Raw genomic sequence first — 20,256 nt, forward strand, 5'->3', positions numbered from 1 at the left:
AGTTTTCTTTTCTTCGTCAGAGTGAACAAGTTAACAAGCCGCAAGCAGCCGTTTGCGCCAGTGATCAAGGACCAAAGAGCAATAGCAATATCAAGAGAGAGCAAGAATAATATCCAAAGAGCAAGAGAGCGTCTTAGCCCCAAAGGGCAATAAAGGGAAAGGAAGTTGGTTCGACCAAAAGGTAGAGAGCGCTCTTGACCGATGTATCGTGTTCTTCTATATCCCTGCTTGCCAATGCTTGAATGGTTGAATACTTCTCCTGCCGCTCTCTCGCCGCAAACCCAACGTCCAACGTCAAATTCGCCTCGAGGCCAATTGCCTCACTGAGGCCGCGATAGTCGTAATAGATTGCGCTCTATCTCTATAGAAAGAGTTAACGCGTGTTCACCTCGTGTACTTCCTGTTTAGGTAAGTTGTTGATATCGATATACTCGTGTGTTGTGTAGCGTGGGTGATCGTAATTGCGTTTAGGTTCAAGCGTAAATCGTCAACGTGCAGTACTCTTGAAGGATATCCTCCCCTTTCCCTCTCTGCTTGTTCTTGTTGTTGTTCCAGAGAAAGGCAAGAGAAGAGAAAAAATATGCTTCCCAGATAGGCAGCAAAAGAATACGAAAAAGGGAAGGCACAGCCTGTTCTAAAGGGTTCTGTGAGAGAGTGCCCCTTACACCTCCTCCCTCCCCTTAGGTAAAACTGGAATGTAGAGTTGAACAAGCCACTTTTTACACTTGGATGTCTTACATTAACCTCATACATATATCACCAAGTATTCATTGTATAAATTATATATTTCATCCTCTCTCTTCAGTGTGTCCAACTACCATACACCTAATGACGCCCCACGTTCCCCGTTCCCAACGTCTTCCAAGCTTCATAGAACGTCTCCGTCGAAACACGTTCCACGTTCTCCCCATCACCCGTCTCCATCTCCGTCCCTGTGTCCCCGTGGCACCCGGATCGTTATTCGCAGATAAGATCGGCGGAGTAGACAGTTCCCTCCTCTTGGGCGTTGGGCGATTCGTCTTTTGTTTGGGTTCGCGTTCTGCGTGTTGCGTGTTCTGCGTGTTTTACGTGGGCAGAGAACGTACTCACAAGTTCACCCCTTCAGACGCCTACAGTCAGTAGAGTGCAGCTGTACGCAACAAATATAAGCAGCGAAGATAGGATCAATTAACACTCAACACTCTGACATACTCGGATTAACATTCTACGCATGAAATGAGACTAAGATGAATAGCATGACTGACTGAATGACACTGAACGACACTGGAGCAAGAGGGAAAGGGAAGATGCAAGAGGGAAGACATGCAAGACGTGAAGAGAACAGAACGACAAGGAGCGTATGTAAGCCAGATATGCGAAACTGCAACTGCAACTGAGCTGTGAGATACGAATGCGAACGGGAAAGTGAAACAGAAACAGAAACAAGAACAGGAAAACGTCAACCCTCTACTCATACAAGATCAACAAATTCAACTTCTCCCCCCCAGCGCCAACGCACCAACCGGCACGTCCCACTGCTCACCTTCCTCCAGCCCTCTTCCCCTCCCCCATGTTCGGTGCCCCTCACGACCGCCCAACACGCCTCTCGGTGGCGAACCCTCCAAACTCAGGGGCTCGCTCCCCGCCTCGAGCGTAGGGATAGAAGGAGGGAGGATATATGCCGCCGGCGGGGGAGGGGGGGAGGCGAGACTGTACACGCTTGGGCTTGAGAGGGCTGAGAGGGTCAGGGGGGTGGGCGGGTTGTAGGATAGGTCGTTTGCTGTGCTTGTGGGAGTGAGACTGGTGGTGGTGCGGGTAGGGGTTGTCCTGCTGGTGGTGGTGGAGGAGGTAGTAGTAGTAGTGGTGGCGGTGATGGTAGTGTTGAGGCTGGACTGGGAGTAGGAAGACGCAGGGTCGAGGAATGGGTCTTCCGCCCCCATTCCAGGCTGGTAAGGTCGGTGGGGTCTGGGGAGAAGCACCCGTTCGGGAACAGGGTGGTACGACGCCTGCGGCGGCGGCGGGGGAAGGGAAAGGCGGTACGGTTCCCTCCTGGCGAGTAAGAGAGAGCGCACGCGTTCTTCTTTCTCGGATTCGTCCTCTCGTCCCTGTTCCTGTTCCCGTTCCCGTTCGCGTGGGTGGTCCTGGGCGTGGCCCTGTTCCCGGGCGTGCTCTTGCTGCCAAGTAGCGTGCGCCCCAGGTACAGGAACACCCGCGTTCGCATAACCCAGCGTCGCGTACCCCTGAACAGCCCCAGGCATAGGAAGTGGAACACCGACCTCCCCAGCCCTACCCGGCCTGACCCTCGGGCCCCAAAGCCTGCCCACAGCGCCCACACTCCCTCCCGCGCCTACACCCGCCGCCCCCGCCGCGCCCTCCGCAGCATTAGCGAACCAGCTCACCTTCCTCCTCAGCGCGTCGGCCACTGCTACCGAGGGCACTACGTGGGGAGAACGTTCTTGTGCATATAGGGGAGTACGGAACCAGCTCGGTTTGCGCGCTGGGGTGCTTGTGGGTGAAGGCGAGAAGAGCGAGGTTTCCCCCTGCAGAGGAGTGCGGAACCACCCTGGGCTCTTGAGTAGCTTGTCCATGTTGCCCCTGCTCTTGCTCCTCGTGCTCGCCCTGGTGCTCTTGTTCCGCGCGGGCGTGTCGACAAGTTGGGCATACCCAGACCCCCACGTACTCGGGTTCGGCGAAAAAGCGTACTCCTGCCCAGAGAAGCGGAGATACACCGCCCTCGGTTCCTCGGCGAAGATGTCCGTGCTCGAATAGCTCAGGAGATGTTCTTTCCACCCTTTCTCTTCCCCCGAGTCGAGCTTCTCGTCCGCCCATGCTTCTCCCTCCCTCTCTCCCTCTCCGGTCAGGTAAGGATACGCCGGAGAGTCCCACACGAGCTGTTCAGCACTGTACACGCTCCCCCTCTCCCTCTCCCTCCTCCTCCTCCAATAACATCGCCCAAACCAGTACCCCACCAGGGCAAGCAACAGTATCCCGCCCGGCACGGCCAGGTAGGCCCAGTTGAACCCCCCCAGCGTACTGGTGTTAGCTGAACCAGAGGCGGAGGCTGAAGGTGTGGAGGTTGGGCCGAGGGCGTAGGTGTACGCTGGGCGGGAGGAAAGGGTCATCGCTAGTCTCCATGTTGTGGGCGTGGGGGAGGGTGGTGCGTCTAGCCAGGAAGTGTAGGGTGATGATGATGAGGACGAGGACGAGGACGAGGCGGAGTCGGTCTCCGGTGAAGGAGACGAGGATGATGCGGAGGAAACGGGCGCGGTGTCGGTGGAGGAAGATGTCGAGCCTGAGCTCGACGTAGAAGGGATGGCGCTGCTCATAGTCGTGCTCGTGCTCGTGCTCGTACTGGGTGCCGCGCTGGACGTTGCAGAGCCTTTGCCGCTCGCACCCCCTCCCACGGTCGACGTCACCCCGTCCGTCCAAGGCGTATACATCCCATTGTTGAACGCCCCTCCCCCCGGTTCGTCCGCCTGCGCAGCGCGACCCTCTCGCCATTCCCTCTCTCCCACCAGCGGACCGTGTTGCGGGACACCGGCAACCCCAGTGTTACCCAGGCAGAATAGTACAACCACCAGATCGAAAACGCGTGGCATCGTGCTCTTTTATTTTTTTTTGTTCCAGTTGCTTCAATTTGCGAAAATAATGATACACCTCTCTCTCCCAGACCCAGGCTCCAAGCTCAGTATCCCCCTTGAGGCAACAACACCACTTCCCTGTCAAACTCCCTCCTGGGGGTAACACAGAGCACGCCCAGGTCTTCCCGCGTGCTGAGGTCGTCCAGCTGCCGGCCGGCGACGATGAAGCTCGAGGAACGGACGAGCTGGGAGGAGGGGGCGTCGGAGGGTAGGCCGAGGGCGGTGCGGTAGGCGTTTTTCCAGAAGGTTGTTGGGCGCACTAGGGGCAGGGGTTAGTGTTAGTGTTTGTCCTTGGGCACGCGCGGGAGGGGGACGTACGCAGGGAGACGGAGGGAGGGGTGATGTACTCCCCTGTTGGGCGGCGAGAGGGAGTCTGGTGCTGCACAAACGCGAGATAGCTAGGCGAGCGCGGGATAGGCGTGAGCTCAAAAGGCGAGGAAGTCTCCTTTGTCGAGACGGATGTTGGGGTGGAGCGTCCGGAGCTGGGAGTATTGGGTGGGGACGACGAGCGAGAGGAACAGGATGAGGAGGGTGAGGAGGGAGCCTTGGAGTGCGCGTGCGTGTGCAAGTGAGAGAGAGGTGGAAGGTCGTCTTCCTCTGATATCCTCCTCTCTGTCCTCTCTGGTGAACAGATGACAGGCGATGGCAGTAAAGGGTACGTGGCTTGACCGTACGCTGGCTGTTGCGCGTGCCCGTAGTCGTGTCCGTATGGACTGTCCAGCGTCAGAGGGGGAGTGGTGAGCTCGCTGGTCGAAGGCGTGCTAGGCGTCCAGGGAGTTGCTGGTACCCAGCGTCTTGTTTTCGGTCGTTGGAGATGTTTCTCTGCTAGGAGAAGAGGTTTCTGACCTGGTCGAGGTGGTGTGTACGGTACTGGAGTGCGAGATGGGGATGAGGGAGAGGAGGGGACGTCGGGTTGGAGTTGGAGTTGCATTGGAGGAGGCTGGCGTCTTTTTGGTGAGGACATTGTGAGGACAGAGGAATGTGTGAGGACTGTTGGATTCTACGTGTGGGTTCACTGGCAGTGGTGACTGCTGGGTGGGATATGTCTGTTGACGTAGTGAATGTTGGATAGTAAAGAGCGAGTGTGAGATATGATATTGGATGTACAGCGTTGTGGTGGATAGTAGAAGAGGAAAGAAAGGTGATGGACGCTGGAGGTCGAGGAGGAGGTCGAGGAGGAGGAGGAGAAGGCAGAAAAAATAGAACAACGCGGGTGTTTTCCCAGACAACGTACACACGCTTCTCATCCACACGTCCCCTACCCAACTCTCTTGACAACGGACATGACAACGACGACCACGCGAATACCTTGTCTTCGAGGTTGGATATATAAACACAGTGCACTTTCCTCGTGTACAATACGCACTCTGGTGTCTCTAGGTAAATTGCTTCAAACACTGGTGAACTTGACGTTTGAAGTTGTATATGTCCTCTTCTCACTAGGTTTCATCCACTAATGCCTCGGAAAGAGACCGAACACCGCCCATTTCAGTATACATAGCATCCCCTCATCTGTCTAACGTGCGACCTCTAGTAGACATCCGAACTCCCCCAATGGCAGGGATCCGCTCGTCCTATGCATCACAGGGGAAGTAGCTGTAGCACGCACAACTCTCAGTTTGTCCCATTCCGACGCATCAGTTACCAACTCTGGGGATCCGTAGGGACTCTGGTATGCAGCACTCTGGATCCTACAAGCAGTTGGCAGCGCAATCGATACCAGTCTGATGATCTATCGGAAAACATATTAGGAGAGCATCGTTCCCCTCCTCCAACTTTTACACACATCCTCTCTGCTCGTAAACGATCCTCAGCAACACAGTCCAACAAGCATTCCAACCCGAAGGATCCGCAGGCTTGCACCCCACTCGCTCTTCCGTATATCGTATCCTCCTCCCCTTCATCCTCCCTCCTACTGTTGACACAAGCAATCCGCTCTCGTGCGCCATAATATCGAAACATCTGCGGTACTAGTGTCCTACCCTGAGGAGTTTCGGAGCGATGATCAGTACACATCCCACCCCGAACCCAGAGTCGTGTGCTGCTCTAGCCTCACGTCAGACGTTACCTCTAACAGGAAACATCCCTCCCGCAAACCTGCAGGAACTCTATCCCTGATGTTGGACCGCAGTTGACCGTCGGTGTATGATCACCTGACGACCAACATACGGCCGGAACAACGCCTCTCTTGTCTGGTGCATTCCTCCCATGCACGGTATCGCGGTAGAACCCAGGCTACGAACTCCTTCTCCCCTTCCTTCTCTTGGCAATCCCCAAACAGACCACGTAATGCACTTATGCACCATTCCTCAACAACCAATTCATTCCTTCCCGGAAGCACATTCGGCCTGTCTTCTCCGATTGAAACTTCCTGCTGCAATACCCCGATCGAACTTTTCCTTTTGGTGATCTGTTTGATCTCGGCCCTGTTCCCTCAAACGGAATATGCACGGGCTCGTCGGCCTCATCGGACGACTGTTCTTTCTCCCTTTCTGCTCTGTTCCCCGGACTGTAGGTGCCTTGGGTCATCAATAACGAACATAAGATCCGACCTATCCTGCTCCAGTCAATGTCGAACGGTCAGCAACTTCACTTCCTCTCCAAACCGGGCCTTCTCTCTCCTCGGCATGCAACTCCCAACGTCCGAACGAGATCGCCGAGCTCCCTCGGCCCGGGCTCCCGCCACCGCCGGCAGATGCCGACGCCCCCCTCCCCCCCGGAGCTAAGCCTTCGGGGCCCCGGCCAGGCGCCAGGCGCGAAAGGCGAGGTCTCCGGGCAGTCAATCTCCCGTTGAATGACAACTTCTCTCCAGGGAGCGAGGGAAGGAGCGAGGGAGGGGTATATATCCTTTCCCCTCGGAACTTCTTGCTGAGTGGACGAGTCTTGCTTTCCTCTTCCTCTTCCTTTGCTTGAATGGCATCCGACCCGAGGCTCGGGACGGCACACCCCGTCATCGTCGATGTCGAAGCTGGCCTAGGTGGTGTCCTGGGCAGGCGGACTAGCATGACGCTCGTCCCTTCTCCCAGCTCGGAGCGTACGTCTGTCGTCTCCCTGGCACAAATAGACGGGCTAGAGAAGGAGAAGGAGGAGAAGGAAGGAGAGGAGGAGATCGCTTATCCTGGTGAGACGGAGGAGGCGATCGAGAGGGATGAAGAGGAGGACTTTCCTGATGGAGGCCTAAAGGCTTGGCTGGTCGTTGCCGGAGTGAGGCCTCTACTTTTCTTATTCCTAGTCGCTGAGCACTGTGACAGGGCTGCTCGATCACCGTCGCTTCGTAAGTGCTCAGGTCGACGAATGCGTAACCATATTCACCTCTAACCAAGGTTTGGCTACGTCAACACCTGGGGTATCTTCCAAGCCTACTACACCGAGCATCTCCTACCCAACATCCCCGCTTCCCAAATGTGAGCCCTCTTCCCTCTGCTTTCATCCCTCCTGACCCCCAAAAGCTCCTGGATCGGTTCCATCCAAGTCCGCCTCTTCCCCCGCCCTCTCTCCTCCCTGACCCCTCTGTAGTACTCCTTCAACTTCTTCCCCGGACTTATCATGGGCCGCCTGTTTGACTTGGGCTACTTCCGCGTCCCCCTCTTCTGCGCAAGCTGCTTTATCCTCCTGGTCACGTTTCTGGTTGCGCAGTGTACGGAATACTGGCAGTTCTTGCTCGGCCAGGGATTTGCACTTGGTGTGAGTCGGCGTGTCCTACGGGAACCCCGTCGCTGATTTGTGGGCAGTTGGCGTCTGGCTTCATGTCAGGACCAACCGTCGCTGTAGTAGGCCACTGGTGTACGTCCACACTGTCCAACCGATTCCCATCTAACTCCCTTCGCAGTCAAGAAAAGACGTGCAATGGCCTTCGGCATCGTTGCTGCAGGAAGCTCGATCGGAGGGCTCGTCTTCCCCATCGTCGTTTCCCGATTACTGCCGCAATTAGGGCACGTTCTCTCAGAGCCGGAAAACTGTCGCTGACGCACGGTCTAGGTTTCCGTGGACGATGCGTATCCTAGGGCTGATCCTCATGATCTTTATCATCTTTGCTAATATGGTATGTCTATCGTTGGCCACTTCCGAGTGTTGACTAAAAGATCGGCTAGACACTTCGCCGCCGTCTTCCACCGGTAAATGTCTCCGGCGGGATGCTGAATCTCAAAGCGCTCAGGCGGGCCGAGTACATGCTCTACACAGCAGCTACCTTCGTCGCCTTCATGGGTCTCTTCACCGGTGGGTCTCATTCCCCGGTTGAACCGCTCAAACCATATATTGATGCACTCGCAGCCCTAACCTACCTCAACTCCGACGCCGTCTCCATCGGCATCTCTCCCACCTTCGCGACCTACCTCACCGGTATAGCGAACGGTGCCTCAGGCTTCGGGCGTGTTCTCTCCGGCGTATTCTCCGACTTTGTAGGCCCCATCAACATCCTAATCCCATTCAACATGCTCACCGCCATCGCCACATTCGCCTGGCCCTACGCGACAACCGAACCGAGCATCATCGTCGTCGCAGTCGTGTATGGGTTTTCGAGTGGGGCGTACTCGGGACTCACCGCGGCGCCGCTAGCGAATATGGGCGCTGTGGGCGATATGGGACGGAGGATTGGGATGACGTTTACCTTGGCTGGGTTTGCGGCTTTATGCGGTCGGTCTTTTCCACCCTCTTTTAGTAATAGACCACTCATAGGGCAACACAGGCCCACCACTATCAGGAGCCATCCACGATCGGTATGGGAGTTATCGACCCGTGGGCGTCTACGCTGGGTATATACGCCTTCCCTCTTCTCGCGACTTGCTAACCCAGTCTAGCTGCTCGATACTCATCTCGACCGGCCTCCTCATATTCTCCAAACGCGCCGCCTTAGGCCGTTTCTGGGGCAAGTTCTGATGGGCAAACCCTCACATCAAGTCTGCGTTTACACTCTACACCGTCACCATCGTCACACACAACCACACGCCTTCATGCCATCACGACATCACGCACCGTCCTGCATCGGGTTCATAATCATAGAGTTCGGCTCGGGTCATCGCTTCGGGGGATGGCAAATGTACTATATAATGCGAGAGGGGGGCAGTGCGTGATGCTGCATAATAATACATGTTGTGATCATAACATGAGATACGGATCATATTGACGTGCAAACCTGAGCATGAAAGCAAGATTGGGGATCATCAACGTCCAGAAACGGAAGATGAGACACTAGATATTCCCCATCTATTCCAGAGCTGTTCCGACGATGAGCGGGGCAGACAAGCCAGGTGGGGGAAGACGCACCTCCGAAGCTAGTTTCGTAACTTGCCCCAGTTCGGCACGCAGCGTCTTCACGGCTTTCGTCACCGCTGCGTCTGGTACTGATGGCTCTTGAGGCGCGAGTAAGATATCCGGATCGATGTTGTCTATTATCACGTAGTCTTCCGTTGGACGTTAATGAAAGGACCGGGGAGAAGGAGAATAGGCTCGTACCGTCGGCTGAGGGCTCGGGAAGTTGTTCGGGGATAGTAGGCTGGAGCGGGTCGTTCATTTGGGCACTGTCGTCATCCATGCTTAGCCCAACGAAAGGACCGACAGAAAAGACGAGCAACGTGTGCACTGGTGAGAGAGTGGTGAGTGGCACAACCACGCCTTTGCACGAGCAAGCTAAGGCGCTAAATAAGGACTTGCCAAATCCGAGATTTGATTCATGGATTGATATGGGCGAGACATATGGCGTTGAATTTCCGCATCAATAGGCGAAGGTCTCGGCTGGGCTGGATTGGATAGGCAACTTATATAGTAGGCAGTGCGGCGGAGGAGAGACACGTTGTTATGTTGTCGAGGTACACGTTGTTAGGCGCCTTCTAATATCATGGAATTGGAATAAGATGACTGGGTTCGCTTCCAACCGGATTATTTCCTAAGAATCACTGGTCTAGAAGAAGAAACCCGTATTTTCAGATTAATTCAAGAGATAGTAGGTATTCAGGCATGTGGACTTTGCTTCTGCTTCCATGTTCAAGGGATTCAACTTTTTCTTCAATTTCCCCGCTATTTCCTGACTCGGCCTCCAATTTCTGACTCCAATTTTTTCACTTAAAATACTGCCAGCATCAACTAGTGTTTGGGTAACAGCAGTCAAGATGTCACCCCCTCATCTATTAACGCTGGCCGATCTCAGCGTAAAGCAACTAAAGTCTACACTAACGCACGCAGCTTATCTCAAACGAGTCTCTCTACCGTTACTCCAGCCTCGTCCTCACCCAGCCTTCGTCGTCCAACCACCAAAGTCCCTCTCAGAGAAGACGATCGCCCTCCTCTTTTCCAAGCGCTCAACTCGCACTCGCCTCTCAGCAGAATCAGCCGCACATCTCCTAGGCGGTCATCCGATGTTCCTCTCATCCGCCGACATCCAGCTAGGAGTGAACGAGTCCCTCCGCGATTCCGCTCGTGTTATCGGCGGACTGGTAGACGGCATATTCGCTCGCGTAGGCGATCATACGGAGGTCGAGATGCTTGCTAAGCACTCCCCTGTTCCTGTACTCAACGCCCTCAGCTCCCTCTGGCACCCAACCCAGATCCTCGCCGACCTCTTGACGCTACTCGAGCACCTCCCCAGCCCCTCTCCTCTACCAACAGCGCCGCACGCCAGTACTTCACCCGGACACTCCGTGCCGCCCGATATGCTGCCCGCAGACGCACCCCCGAACCTCGACTTCGGAGTCCTGCACGGGCTGACCCTCGCCTGGCTTGGAGACTCCACAAACGTACTGCACGACATGCTCGTCACTTACCCCCGGCTGGGTGCTAAAGTGCGCGTAGCGGTTCCAAAGTCGTACCCCTGCCCACCCGAGGTGTGGGAACGGGTTAAGCAGCTCGGGTGCGAGAAGGGGATAGAGTGGAGTGATGATCCTCTGCATGCGGTCAAGGGCGCTGATATCGTCGTTACGGATACTTGGTACGCTCCCCTCCTTCCCTCCTCCCTGTGACACAGCTGATCCTGGGATATGTATAGGATCTCCATGGGCCAGGAATCAGAGAAATCCGCCCGGCTAGCAGCATTCCAAGGCTACCAAGTGACGGAATCCCTCTGCCGCGCAGGGGGCGCAGCAGAAGACTGGAAATTCCTGCACTGTCTCCCCCGGAAGCCGGACGAGGTAGACGACGAGGTATTCTACGGGAAGCGGAGCTTGGTCTGGGAAGAGGCGGAGAATAGGAAATGGACAATTATGGCCCTTTTTGAGTGAGTGTTCTTTGGGTTTGTTGGACGCGAGCTGATGGATGTAGGTCTATGTTCGGGCATTGGAAGCTTACGCCTGAGGATTAGGGCATTATATACAGTGAGATCTATTACTCTAACCACGATAATAAAAGCCGCTTTGGGGCGTCACCACACCGCCTGCTGCCTCTAAGTCTAATACCCCTCCCAGCCCACCCAGGCGAGGGCGATCCCCACAACAGCAGCACTCACAAAATTAACACCAACATTGCTCAGCACCGCCCATCCTCCAAGCACTTTCTCGTCCTCTCCCCTCGCCTTCCTTCGCCCAAAATCAGTGACAACTTTCTTCTCCCGCACGTTGTACACCGTTTCCTGCAGCGTCGCCCCCAGGAGACTGTCCAACACACTTCCCCCAACACCCGCGACCGTGCCCCAAAGCACCACCTTTCCCAGCCCAGCCCAGTCCTCCCTCGCAGCATGGGATTCGATCCAAACCCCCGTAGCGTAGATCACTCCCATCATTAGTCCTCCAGCTACGGAAGCTAGCGTGCCGGAGAGAGAGACCCCGCCGTTCGTCCCTGGCGGGACGGGGCGGAGGGTGGTGAGCATGAGCGGTGGGGAGGGGGAGAGGATACCGAGTTCCGAAGCGAGCGTATCTGAGAGGCAGGTGGAGAAATGCCTGCCAGAATAAGTAGAGGTAAGCTGTTGTTGTGGACGTGGGAGGAGAGCGTACCCCAGGGACAGGTAGATCAGTGCTCTGCTTAACCGATCACTCAGAGGGTTCCAGCGAACAAGGTCGAACGCCCTCTGCCTAAGGCCAAACTGGGCCACCAGGTCTCCCAGTAAGGTGAACGGCCACCGATTTCCCGCATAAAGCGCGCCCCACGCTACCGCAGCCACCACCCCCAGGCCAGCGGCGACGGCGACCTGTCCTGCACCTCTCCTGCCTTCTCCCACACCTGTGCCAACCTCAAGCAGCAGCTTGCGCTCTTTGCCAATCTTGGTCGCTCTCGACCCTAGGAGGTAGAAGAGGAGGAGCGAAGTGCCAAAAGTGCGCAGAGGGCTGGAGAGGGAAAGCGTCCCTATTAGGAAGGCGGTCGCTGCTCCTGCCTGGGAGAGGGACTTGCGTCTGAGGCCTTGGAATGAGAGCCCGAGCCCGAGGAGGGGAGGGACGAGGTAGCTCAGCGTGGACATGGTCGTCTGAGTTGAAGGAACGCTTACTCGCCCGTTTGATGTTATGATAGAGTAAGTATTACGAATCAGGTAAACGATCGAATGCGGGGAAGAAGTAATGTATTCATCCCTGACCGAAGTTGTTTTTAGACTTTTTTATTCTGGGGACATCGGCCAGAAGTTATTAATAATGGTTTATTGAACATGCACTCTCTCATTAGGTCAATAGACGTCCGAAATCATCATGGTCCTCACCTACAACAAGATACATGAGACTACATAGCTACCTTTCTTTACACAGGAGGATGAAAGATGAATTGCTTTGCGACTATAGAAGTACACTTGCTCTTCAGACAGACAACAAGAAAGTACAAGCATCATGAAGGAGGAATAGTAGGTGACGTATGCGGTTGGGGAGGACTCGCACTCGACGCAGGCCCATGCTGAGGCTGATGTTGTTGTGGATATCCAGCTTGCTGCTGTTGATACGTCAACAAAGGTCCTCATGAATGATGGGGGACTTACGTAGAGCATCCTGATTATGTCTGCCGAGTTAGCCTGCTTGGACAGATGCTGGAACTGCTGTTGAGTGATCTGGCTGCCATTCTTAAGCTGGGCGATCAGACTCTGGAACTGTGCCTGCTGCATAGGCGCAGAGGGCGGAGACCCATTCGGGGGCATCCCAGGGTAGGGAAGGGCGTTAGCAGCAGCAGCGGCCTGGTGCGCGCGGCTGATGTTCACTCCCGCTTGCTGCGCTCGGGCGACAGCAGCAGCTTGGGCTTGCATCATCGCTGCCTGCACTTGAGGAGAGTAGTGCTGCATCGCTGCTGCGCTTGCTTGGACGGGTGTGGCCTGGGTCTGCCCGGCTTGCGACTGGGAGGCTTGGGCTTGCAGGCGCTGCTGCTGTTGCATTAGAGCGAGATGTGCGGAAGTTAAGGGCTGGCCATTTGGTCCGTGAGAGACTGGCTGCTGCGGGACTGGGGCAACAGGAGGCAATGACATTGACGGCTGGGAAGGGGTGATGTGAATAGCGGAATATGTAGCCAAGAGAATGGACATACCACACGTGTCATCAGTCTCTGACCACCCGGGTTGGCCTGATTTATAGCGAAGCGTTCTAGTCGGAGCATGTTCTCCTTATCATACTTCTGACGTGCCAGGTCTCCAGGGCTAGGGACGTTCTTCTCGAGCGTCCCATGCGTATTGTGGGCTGTCAGATTGATTTTCTTACTTGTAGAGTACTTAGGACCACTCTGCTCTCGTTTCTTGATCGCCTTGCGCACAACGTCGCGCAGTGCTACCTGCCTCTCTTTCTTCTTTGTGCCCTCTTGTCGCTGATAGTACGGATGAGGCGCAACGTTATCCATACGCCTCGCGCGATCGATATCTTTTGTCACAGGACCTTCCTTTGGTTTGATGATTCCCCATCGCTTCGCACAATCCCAAGGCGTACGCCAGTCAACAGCAATAGTGTTTCGTTTCGTATTGAACGCGTCGGCGACGAGGTCCCAATTCTCCCCGAATCGAGTCACGCAAGTCAAAAGGATGGCATCATCCTCGTTATTCCAATGCAGCGCTTTGATGCGGGCGGCTGGATGATGTGGCTCTTGAAGCGGTGCAGGAATTGCCGTCCCGGGTTTTCGGCCTGAAAACACAGCTGGTGGTGTTTTCAGCCAGAATATCGGCGCAAGGTGTAGAACAACTTACAGAGAACGCCTGGTTTGCCGATGTCTTTGGGCTCATCGAGCAGAAGCTCCCAATCCTCGTGTTCCCCATCCCAGTTCTGGCTCGTCGGTTTCAGGGTGCTAACAAGTACGGGTTTGACGCTCATAAGCAAAGGAAGCCCAGGTAATGGTTCTGATTTCCTGTCCTTCTGGGTGGTAAGCTCCTCAACAGGCTCGGATAAATCGTACACCTGCAGATCAGGAAACAGATCGAGCAACGTGTCGTAGTCATCTCGTCCCGTCACTTCGTGTGGGTCGAAGATGGTCTCAATCGATGGCAGTTCTAGGACAGGCAGGCGGACGCTTTGAACATCAACAGTTGGAGTCTCAGGAGGTAGCAAGAACGTGCTATCGGCCTTCGTGGCATCTCTGAATGGTCCAACAGGTGATGTCGGGGATTCTTTTTCGGGTGATGCCAGAACAGGTCCTGTGAAAAGCTGGGACAGATCTGTGTGGCTCCCCGCGCCTTTCACGTCGGAATCAATTCGGATGACAGGGTTTGCGACCCTCGGAGATTGGGTGGGCTTCGCCTCGGGAGTTGAGACAGGAATGATAACGTCCTTTGAGTCGTTGCTCGGGAGTTGAGGAGATTGGGGCTCTTGATGCTGCTCTTGTTGCGGGGAGTGCAATACATGAAGCTGCTGAGTCGGTTCTGACAGTCGGAGTTGAGAGCCTGTTGCCGCTTCCGTCTCTCCCGCCTCGTCCTTCATTTCAGCATCAGCATCTCCCTCAGCATCTTCCTCAGCATCAGCATCCCCTTCGGCGTCTTCATCTTCATCTCCATCCCCGTTCTCGTTCTTCTTTGTGACATTTTGAGCCTTCTCGTCGCTCGTCTCCTGCGCGTTGTCTCCTTCGGCCCCATCCTCATCGCCGTCAGCTTCTTCTGGTGTACCTTCCGCATCCTCCTCTCCTTCTGCGTCCATATCCTCATCTTCCTCGTCATCTGCATGTTGCTCTGCGTCTACCTCGTGGTGGCCGTCGTCGGCCTCACCGACGATTCCTGCCGCCTGCTCCACTTCTTCACTGTCACCTTCAACGTCACCATCGCCCTCTGCATCATCATCATCTCCCTCCGCATCTTCCTCTGCATCTTCATCAACATCGGCATCTGCTTCTCCTTCGGCATCCATCTCCTCGTCTTCTTGCTCTCCATGGTCGAGCTCATCATGACCCTCAGCCTCTTCCTCAACGTGCTCTTGCTCGCCTGACAACTGTCTAAGCTCGTCAGGCTGATCTTCTTCCTTCATGCTGGATTGTCGTAGTTGATACCCTGGAACACTTGATACTCTTCGGCGTTTCATCGGACTGCGGGGCAACTCATCGTCTTCGCTCTCTCCATCACCCTCATTTTCGGCATCCATATCACCCTCCTCTTCCTCGGTCATCTGCTTCGCATCGCGCTCATTCCGCTGACGTCGTTCCTCCCTCTCCCGCTCTTCGGCCTCGGGGTCATCCATATCCTGATCGAGTTCGTCTAATTTTCGACGATCCTGATGGCGTTTCCAGCCTGCTTGAAGAGCCCGCTTCCCGCGCTCGTCAGCGCTCCACCACTCCTTGATGCATAAACTGATTTCATAGGTCAGAGCTGCCTTCCACTGCCTTTCTTCAACAAAATCAGTTTGCATCCACTGCATTTCCTCCAGCAGATAACCCCAGTGAGCTTTCCGGACTGGAGGACCAGGCTGGCGTTTCGGCTGCCGTAGTGACCACAAGCCACGCTGTTGTAGCTCGTCTATTTCGGCAACAGCTTGAAGAAACGTGAATTCGCGGTACACTACCATCCAGTCTCGAGTGGTCATGCACTTCGCAGGATGAGCAGCATGTTTGTGAACCGGGTTGGCACCGATTGATGCTGCAAGCCAGGCAAATTCACCTTTCACAGCGTCTTTGTCTCGTCGATGCCGTTTTCGCTTTTTGCCAGCTTGTTGACCTCCCGGACCGTTCATTGTCACGGTTCGGGCTAAGCTGCTGAGGGTATCGGTATAGCTGGTGGAGAGGGGTTGGTCAGGAGGATGAACTGAGGAGAACCAAGAGTCATCCGGAATGCTCCAGCAGGCAGCAAAAGGATCTGATTTCTCAGGGGATTCTTCTTTCAATGGTGGGAGGTTGACGTGGTTCCACGAGGAGAGATTGTAGAAGTTTTCAGCGCCCTTCAAGTCATCCATATCACCGGTAATTGAAGGGCCAGGTACAGCTGCTTGGATACCGTCGGCTCTTGGGGAAGTCGGTGGCTCAGTCAGGGGTTCGCTGTCGGATGAAGTCGGCGAGAGCCCAAGTTTACTGGAAGCTGCCCTGACAGACATTGTTGGTGCGGCTGATGGCTGTCGCGAGGTCCTCCTGGATATAGTAGCGCGTTCTGGCGAGGGAATTTCGTCCTCCGTTAAGACATCATGAACCAAGTTCAAGCCATCCACTCGGACTTCAGCAATTGGAGATGGCGAGAGGTGAAGGGAGGAGGCGCTCTTTGGCGACTCAATAGACATAGGAATACTTGCAGACTCAGCCATGCTCACGACCGCTCGAGGAATGGGGAGAAGATCGACAGATAGATCCATCACAGATCTTTGCATCATATCAGCACCTCGGTGGTGAAGTAATTGGATCAAGCGTACTCTGCACTCGCAGCCCATCTCTTGACATAGTTCTCGTGATCCGGGACCTGCTTGTTACCCCCGACGAGTTCACCAGGTGCGTTCGAGAGTAATTCAAACAACTCCAAGAGATCTTGCCTGCCGTCTCCAATCACGTCCCTACAAGGATGTATCGTCGTTAGAAGGCACTAGCGATCTTGGCAAAGAGGGCGAAGCGTACCGCCTCTGGCGCTCACGTTCCTCTACCATCGCGTTGCGCCGTCTCTCAAGCTCTAGGTCTTGTTTAACCTGGTGCGGCTGTGAGTTGACCGCCCAAAAAGAATATATCGCTACGGGCTACCTCTTCATCCCTATGCTTCATCCTCCTCGTGTTCATCTCGTTGTTCGCACCAGAATACAAAGGCATTCGAAGGCCACTGTGCCTAATTAAGGGATCGATGGTAAATAAGCTTTGCTGCCGTTCATTACGTACTTTTCGTCCGTCAGCGGAAGTACAATCCATGCGCGTCTAGATTTTAGGGAAGCGAGCGCTTTTCAATCCGTGGCTCTGGTTGTTACTCGCACATTTCTGCACTCTCCCTCTTTTTTTTTAGCGCACTAGATGGCGAAGATGGATGGTGCTAGTGACAACCCATATCTCGCACATATGGCACCACATATGCGAGGTGCATCAAGCAATTCCAATGGAACTGGCAAGACGAATGGTGGAAAGAGTCATCCGCTGGAGGGCATAATTCCCCGGAAAGTGCGGGGAGAGCAGGCAAGAAAGTTGTTGGTATGTATTTGTGTCAACACTTATACGCTTCTGCTGATAACTCTTGTAGGATGGGGATGTGAACCCCTTCACGAACAAACCATATTCCACACAATTCAAAAAGATCTTAGAGGCCCGGAAAAAGTTGCCTGTCTACGCGCAAATGGACGAGTTCTTTCAACTTGTGGGTAGCTCACTCTTCTCCTCGGACCCTGTGACTCACACAGTCCGATAGTTCAATAACAATCAATGCGTGGTCATGGTTGGTGAGACGGGGTCAGGGAAGACCACACAGTATCTGCTGTTTTTGCAGTCCCTTGTGATTGTTCTCATGCTCCGAGCAGAATACCGCAATTTGTCGCGTACTCAGATCTCCCACACACAAAGGGAAAACTGATCGCGTGTACTCAGCCGCGACGAGTTGCCGCAATGAGTGTTGCAAAGCGGGTAGCCGACGAAATGGATGGTGAGTCATACCACCCTGCCTCTGCCTAGCCAATTCTGATGCGTTCTTTAGTGCAACTCGGGAAAGAGGTTGGTTACTCCATCCGTTTTGAGGATATGACAGAGCCTGGAACGACGTTCTTGAAGTATATGACGGATGGTACACCCCATACTTTCAGATCTCCGAATCTGGCACTGATGCTCGCTCAGGTATGCTCTTACGAGAAGCCATGAACGATCACCTGCTTGAGCGATACTCCACCATCATTCTCGACGAAGCGCACGAGCGTACTCTTTCCACTGACATCCTGATGGGATTGTTGAAGGAGATTGCCAAAAAGCGGAAGGATCTGAAGATCATTGTCATGTCAGCGACGCTCGACGCGCTCAAGTTCCAGCGTTATTTCGGCACTGTTCTTTCGGACGACGGCAAACTTGCACCGCTTCTCAAAGTGCCTGGCCGGACATTCCCGGTGGAGACATTCTATACCCAAGAGCCGGAGCCAGACTATGTTGAGGCTTCCATTAGAACGGTGTTAATGATCCATCAAGCCGAAGACCCAGGTGATATCCTCCTCTTCTTGACCGGGGAGGAGGAGATTGAAGATGCATGTCGGAAGATCAAACTGGAGGCCGATGATCTCGACCCGTCAACAGTCGGTCCTTTACTCGTTATCCCACTCTACTCGTCTCTTCCGCCGGCGCAGCAACAGCGCATCTTTCAGCCTGCACCTTCCCCTCGTACAACAGGTGGCCCACAAGGTCGAAAGATCGTGGTGTCGACCAACATCGCGGAAACATCGCTCACGATTGATGGCATTGTTTACGTTGTTGATCCTGGCTTCTCGAAGCAGAAAGTCTACAATCCTCGTATTCGGGTGGAGTCTCTTCTCGTTTCGCCTATCTCAAAGGCCTCTGCTCAGCAACGTGCTGGTCGCGCTGGCCGTACACGGCCCGGGAAATGCTTCAGGCTGTACACGGAGAAGGACTTCATTTCTCAGCTGGAGGAGCAGACGCACCCAGAAATCCTTCGTTCGAATCTCGCAAACACCGTGCTGCAATTGGTGAAACTTGGTGTGACTGATCTTGTGCACTTCGATTATATGGATGCTCCGGCACCCGAGAGTATTATGCGCGCGCTCGAGATGCTCAATTATCTCACTTGTCTGGATGATGAGGGTAATCTGACGCCCCTTGGTGGCATGGCTGCCGAGTTCCCCTTGGATCCACAACTCTCAAAGATGCTCATCGTATCGCCTGAGTTTAAGTGTAGCAACGAGATATTGACCATTGCGGCGATGCTCTCAGGTATTGTTTCACAGTGCATGTTTCGGTGTGTTGCTGACTTAGTTGCCACAGTTCCGAATGTCTATACACGGCCGCCTAACATGAGGAAGGAGGCCGATGCTGCTAAGGCCTTGCTGGCAGTTCCTGACGGGGACCATTTGAGTTTGCTGAATGTGTACAACAACTACATGCAGAGTATGTCACTATTCCAAGGAAGGAAGCAACGAATTGTGACACTAGCATACTCAGATGAAGGTGACAAAAATTGGCTGTGGAACAATTTTCTCAACGGGCGTGCCCTTGCACAAGCACAAAACGTTCGCACTCAGCTACAAAGAACCATGGAAAGATTCGATCTCGAGCTGATTTCCAGCACCGATCAGCGAACCTTCTACGTCAATATCCGCAAGGCGCTAACGTGTGGTTTCTTCATGCAAGTGGCTCACAAGGAGGGCGAGAAAAACAACTACTTAACAGTCAAGGATAACCAAGTTCGTAGTGGCAGTGGCTTTTTCTAACTCGTCGCGACACTAATTCTTCCGTTGTGATGTTTTAGGTCGTCGCGTTACATCCCTCATGTGGACTTGACACACAACCCGAGTGGGTGTTATTCAATGAATTCGTTCTGACAACACGATCCTATATCCGGACTGTCACCGAGATTCGGCCTGAGTGGTACGTAGTTCCCATAGAGTAAACCTAATTACATAGAATGACGGCATTTAATACAGGTTATTGGAATTTGCGCCCACGTATTACGACGTCAAGACATTCCCCGATGGTGAGACGAAGCGGAGTTTGCTTCGCATACTTCAGAAACGTCAGGGAAGGGCGATGGCGAGTGTGGAGAACGGACGAGAGAAGAAACGCAGACGCCAGCAATAGAAAGCGCACAGTCCGCTTTCATGACCTGGTTCGGCTGCTGAGAGGTTCCGCTGGTATTCAGTTAATTTGTGGTCGTGTGTGCCAGAACCCTGTCTGTACTGCACTGTACAACACCATTCGGTCTGTGGGATCGAACGCTATTTCCGTGGGATGAATTTTCGGTGGGCATTCACCGAGCCCAAAGAGGCGAGGCAGTGGTGGGGAACGGTTTGCTGGCAAGGCAGAAGAGGAACATCCAGGAACGCACCCATGCCAAGCGAGCAATGTGTCAACTTCCATATCAGAACGCTTCTGTGGGCGTGCCCTATAGCGGTGACTTACAGCTGACTCAACGCTATGTTGCATAAATCTTGCGCGAAGATCTATCGTTAGCAGGTTTGGGCGCTAGACATCCAAAGCAGTAATACCACTTGCAATGGCTACCATAAGAGCGCGTAATGGCAAAAAGGTCCTTCAGAATGCCGAACGCAGCAACGATGCAGTACAATCCGGCCGATAGCCAATAGATACCTGCAGGATGAATATTCTGGTGAGGCGGTACAGTAGAAGGGTCCCCCCGACTAGGAATTTCCATCAGAGGCACACACAGATG

At 54.2% G+C, this 20,256-nt stretch overlaps 7 protein-coding genes across 7 annotated transcripts; 3 read left to right on the plus strand and 4 right to left on the minus strand.

Annotated features, from left to right (window-relative positions):
- Positions 1-1,469: 1,469 nt before the first annotated feature.
- On the minus strand, positions 1,470-3,578 carry DACRYDRAFT_111211 (uncharacterized protein; the record flags this gene model as incomplete). The annotated part of the gene is made up of 1 exon (XM_040769194.1): positions 1,470-3,578. The coding sequence occupies one exon, from the start codon at positions 3,576-3,578 to the stop codon at positions 1,470-1,472; it is 2,109 nt and encodes a 702-aa protein (XP_040625139.1).
- Positions 3,579-3,664: 86 nt separating this feature from the next.
- On the minus strand, positions 3,665-4,584 carry DACRYDRAFT_111212 (uncharacterized protein; the record flags this gene model as incomplete). Its single annotated transcript, XM_040769195.1, has 2 exons — positions 3,665-3,879; positions 3,939-4,584. The coding sequence occupies 2 exons, from the start codon at positions 4,582-4,584 to the stop codon at positions 3,665-3,667; spliced, it is 861 nt and encodes a 286-aa protein (XP_040625140.1).
- A 1,938-nt stretch (positions 4,585-6,522) lies between these two features.
- Positions 6,523-8,697, plus strand: DACRYDRAFT_24706 (MFS general substrate transporter). Its single transcript, XM_040773805.1, has 12 exons — positions 6,523-6,824; positions 6,872-6,894; positions 6,944-7,024; positions 7,070-7,091; positions 7,137-7,304; positions 7,352-7,403; positions 7,450-7,552; positions 7,599-7,662; positions 7,712-7,838; positions 7,893-8,255; positions 8,308-8,374; positions 8,420-8,697. The coding sequence occupies exons 1-12, from the start codon at positions 6,534-6,536 to the stop codon at positions 8,496-8,498; spliced, it is 1,440 nt and encodes a 479-aa protein (XP_040625141.1). The 5' UTR covers positions 6,523-6,533; the 3' UTR covers positions 8,499-8,697.
- Positions 8,698-8,825: 128 nt separating this feature from the next.
- Positions 8,826-9,153, minus strand: DACRYDRAFT_111215 (uncharacterized protein; the record flags this gene model as incomplete). Its single annotated transcript, XM_040769196.1, has 2 exons — positions 8,826-9,022; positions 9,075-9,153. 2 exons carry the CDS (start codon positions 9,151-9,153, stop codon positions 8,826-8,828), a joined length of 276 nt encoding a protein of 91 aa, XP_040625142.1.
- A 565-nt stretch (positions 9,154-9,718) lies between these two features.
- DACRYDRAFT_71310 (ornithine carbamoyltransferase) lies at positions 9,719-12,005 on the plus strand. Its single transcript, XM_040775941.1, has 4 exons — positions 9,719-10,542; positions 10,600-10,827; positions 10,872-11,485; positions 11,540-12,005. The coding sequence occupies exons 1-3, from the start codon at positions 9,728-9,730 to the stop codon at positions 10,909-10,911; spliced, it is 1,083 nt and encodes a 360-aa protein (XP_040625143.1). The 5' UTR covers positions 9,719-9,727; the 3' UTR covers positions 10,912-11,485; positions 11,540-12,005.
- A 280-nt stretch (positions 12,006-12,285) lies between these two features.
- DACRYDRAFT_24708 (uncharacterized protein) lies at positions 12,286-16,653 on the minus strand. The gene is made up of 7 exons (XM_040773806.1): positions 16,635-16,653; positions 16,515-16,582; positions 16,316-16,453; positions 13,687-16,265; positions 13,041-13,636; positions 12,505-12,987; positions 12,286-12,458 (listed from the first exon to the last, which is right to left on the minus strand). Exons 2-7 carry the CDS (start codon positions 16,541-16,543, stop codon positions 12,357-12,359), a joined length of 3,927 nt encoding a protein of 1,308 aa, XP_040625144.1. The 5' UTR covers positions 16,544-16,582; positions 16,635-16,653; the 3' UTR covers positions 12,286-12,356.
- Positions 16,654-16,895: 242 nt separating this feature from the next.
- On the plus strand, positions 16,896-19,664 carry DACRYDRAFT_18291 (P-loop containing nucleoside triphosphate hydrolase protein; the record flags this gene model as incomplete). Its single annotated transcript, XM_040771351.1, has 9 exons — positions 16,896-17,069; positions 17,119-17,232; positions 17,284-17,342; positions 17,393-17,514; positions 17,566-17,702; positions 17,744-18,800; positions 18,852-19,270; positions 19,336-19,454; positions 19,511-19,664. 9 exons carry the CDS (start codon positions 16,896-16,898, stop codon positions 19,662-19,664), a joined length of 2,355 nt encoding a protein of 784 aa, XP_040625145.1.
- Positions 19,665-20,256: the final 592 nt, after the last annotated feature.

This window comes from Dacryopinax primogenitus, assembly GCF_000292625.1.
Source record: "Dacryopinax primogenitus strain DJM-731 SS1 chromosome Unknown DACRYscaffold_20, whole genome shotgun sequence".
Taxonomy (NCBI): Eukaryota; Fungi; Basidiomycota; class Dacrymycetes; order Dacrymycetales; family Dacrymycetaceae; genus Dacryopinax; species Dacryopinax primogenitus.

Coding starts and splice junctions, on each gene's coding strand:
- DACRYDRAFT_71310 (XM_040775941.1), top strand. CDS start 9,728: ATGTCACCCCCTCATCTATTAACGCTGGCCGATCTCAGCGTAAAGCAA. Junction 10,543..10,599: donor ATCGTCGTTACGGATACTTG/GTACGCTCCCCT, acceptor GGATATGTATAG/GATCTCCATGGGCCAGGAAT. Junction 10,828..10,871: donor ACAATTATGGCCCTTTTTGA/GTGAGTGTTCTT, acceptor TGATGGATGTAG/GTCTATGTTCGGGCATTGGA.
- DACRYDRAFT_24708 (XM_040773806.1), bottom strand. CDS start 16,543: ATGGTAGAGGAACGTGAGCGCCAGAGGCG. Junction 16,454..16,514: donor GAACGTGAGCGCCAGAGGCG/GTACGCTTCGCC, acceptor ACATCCTTGTAG/GGACGTGATTGGAGACGGCA. Junction 12,459..12,504: donor ACATAATCAGGATGCTCTAC/GTAAGTCCCCCA, acceptor ACGTATCAACAG/CAGCAAGCTGGATATCCACA.
- DACRYDRAFT_24706 (XM_040773805.1), top strand. CDS start 6,534: ATGGCATCCGACCCGAGGCTCGGGACGGCACACCCCGTCATCGTCGAT. Junction 6,895..6,943: donor TGCTCGATCACCGTCGCTTC/GTAAGTGCTCAG, acceptor CCTCTAACCAAG/GTTTGGCTACGTCAACACCT. Junction 8,256..8,307: donor TGGGTTTGCGGCTTTATGCG/GTCGGTCTTTTC, acceptor AGGGCAACACAG/GCCCACCACTATCAGGAGCC.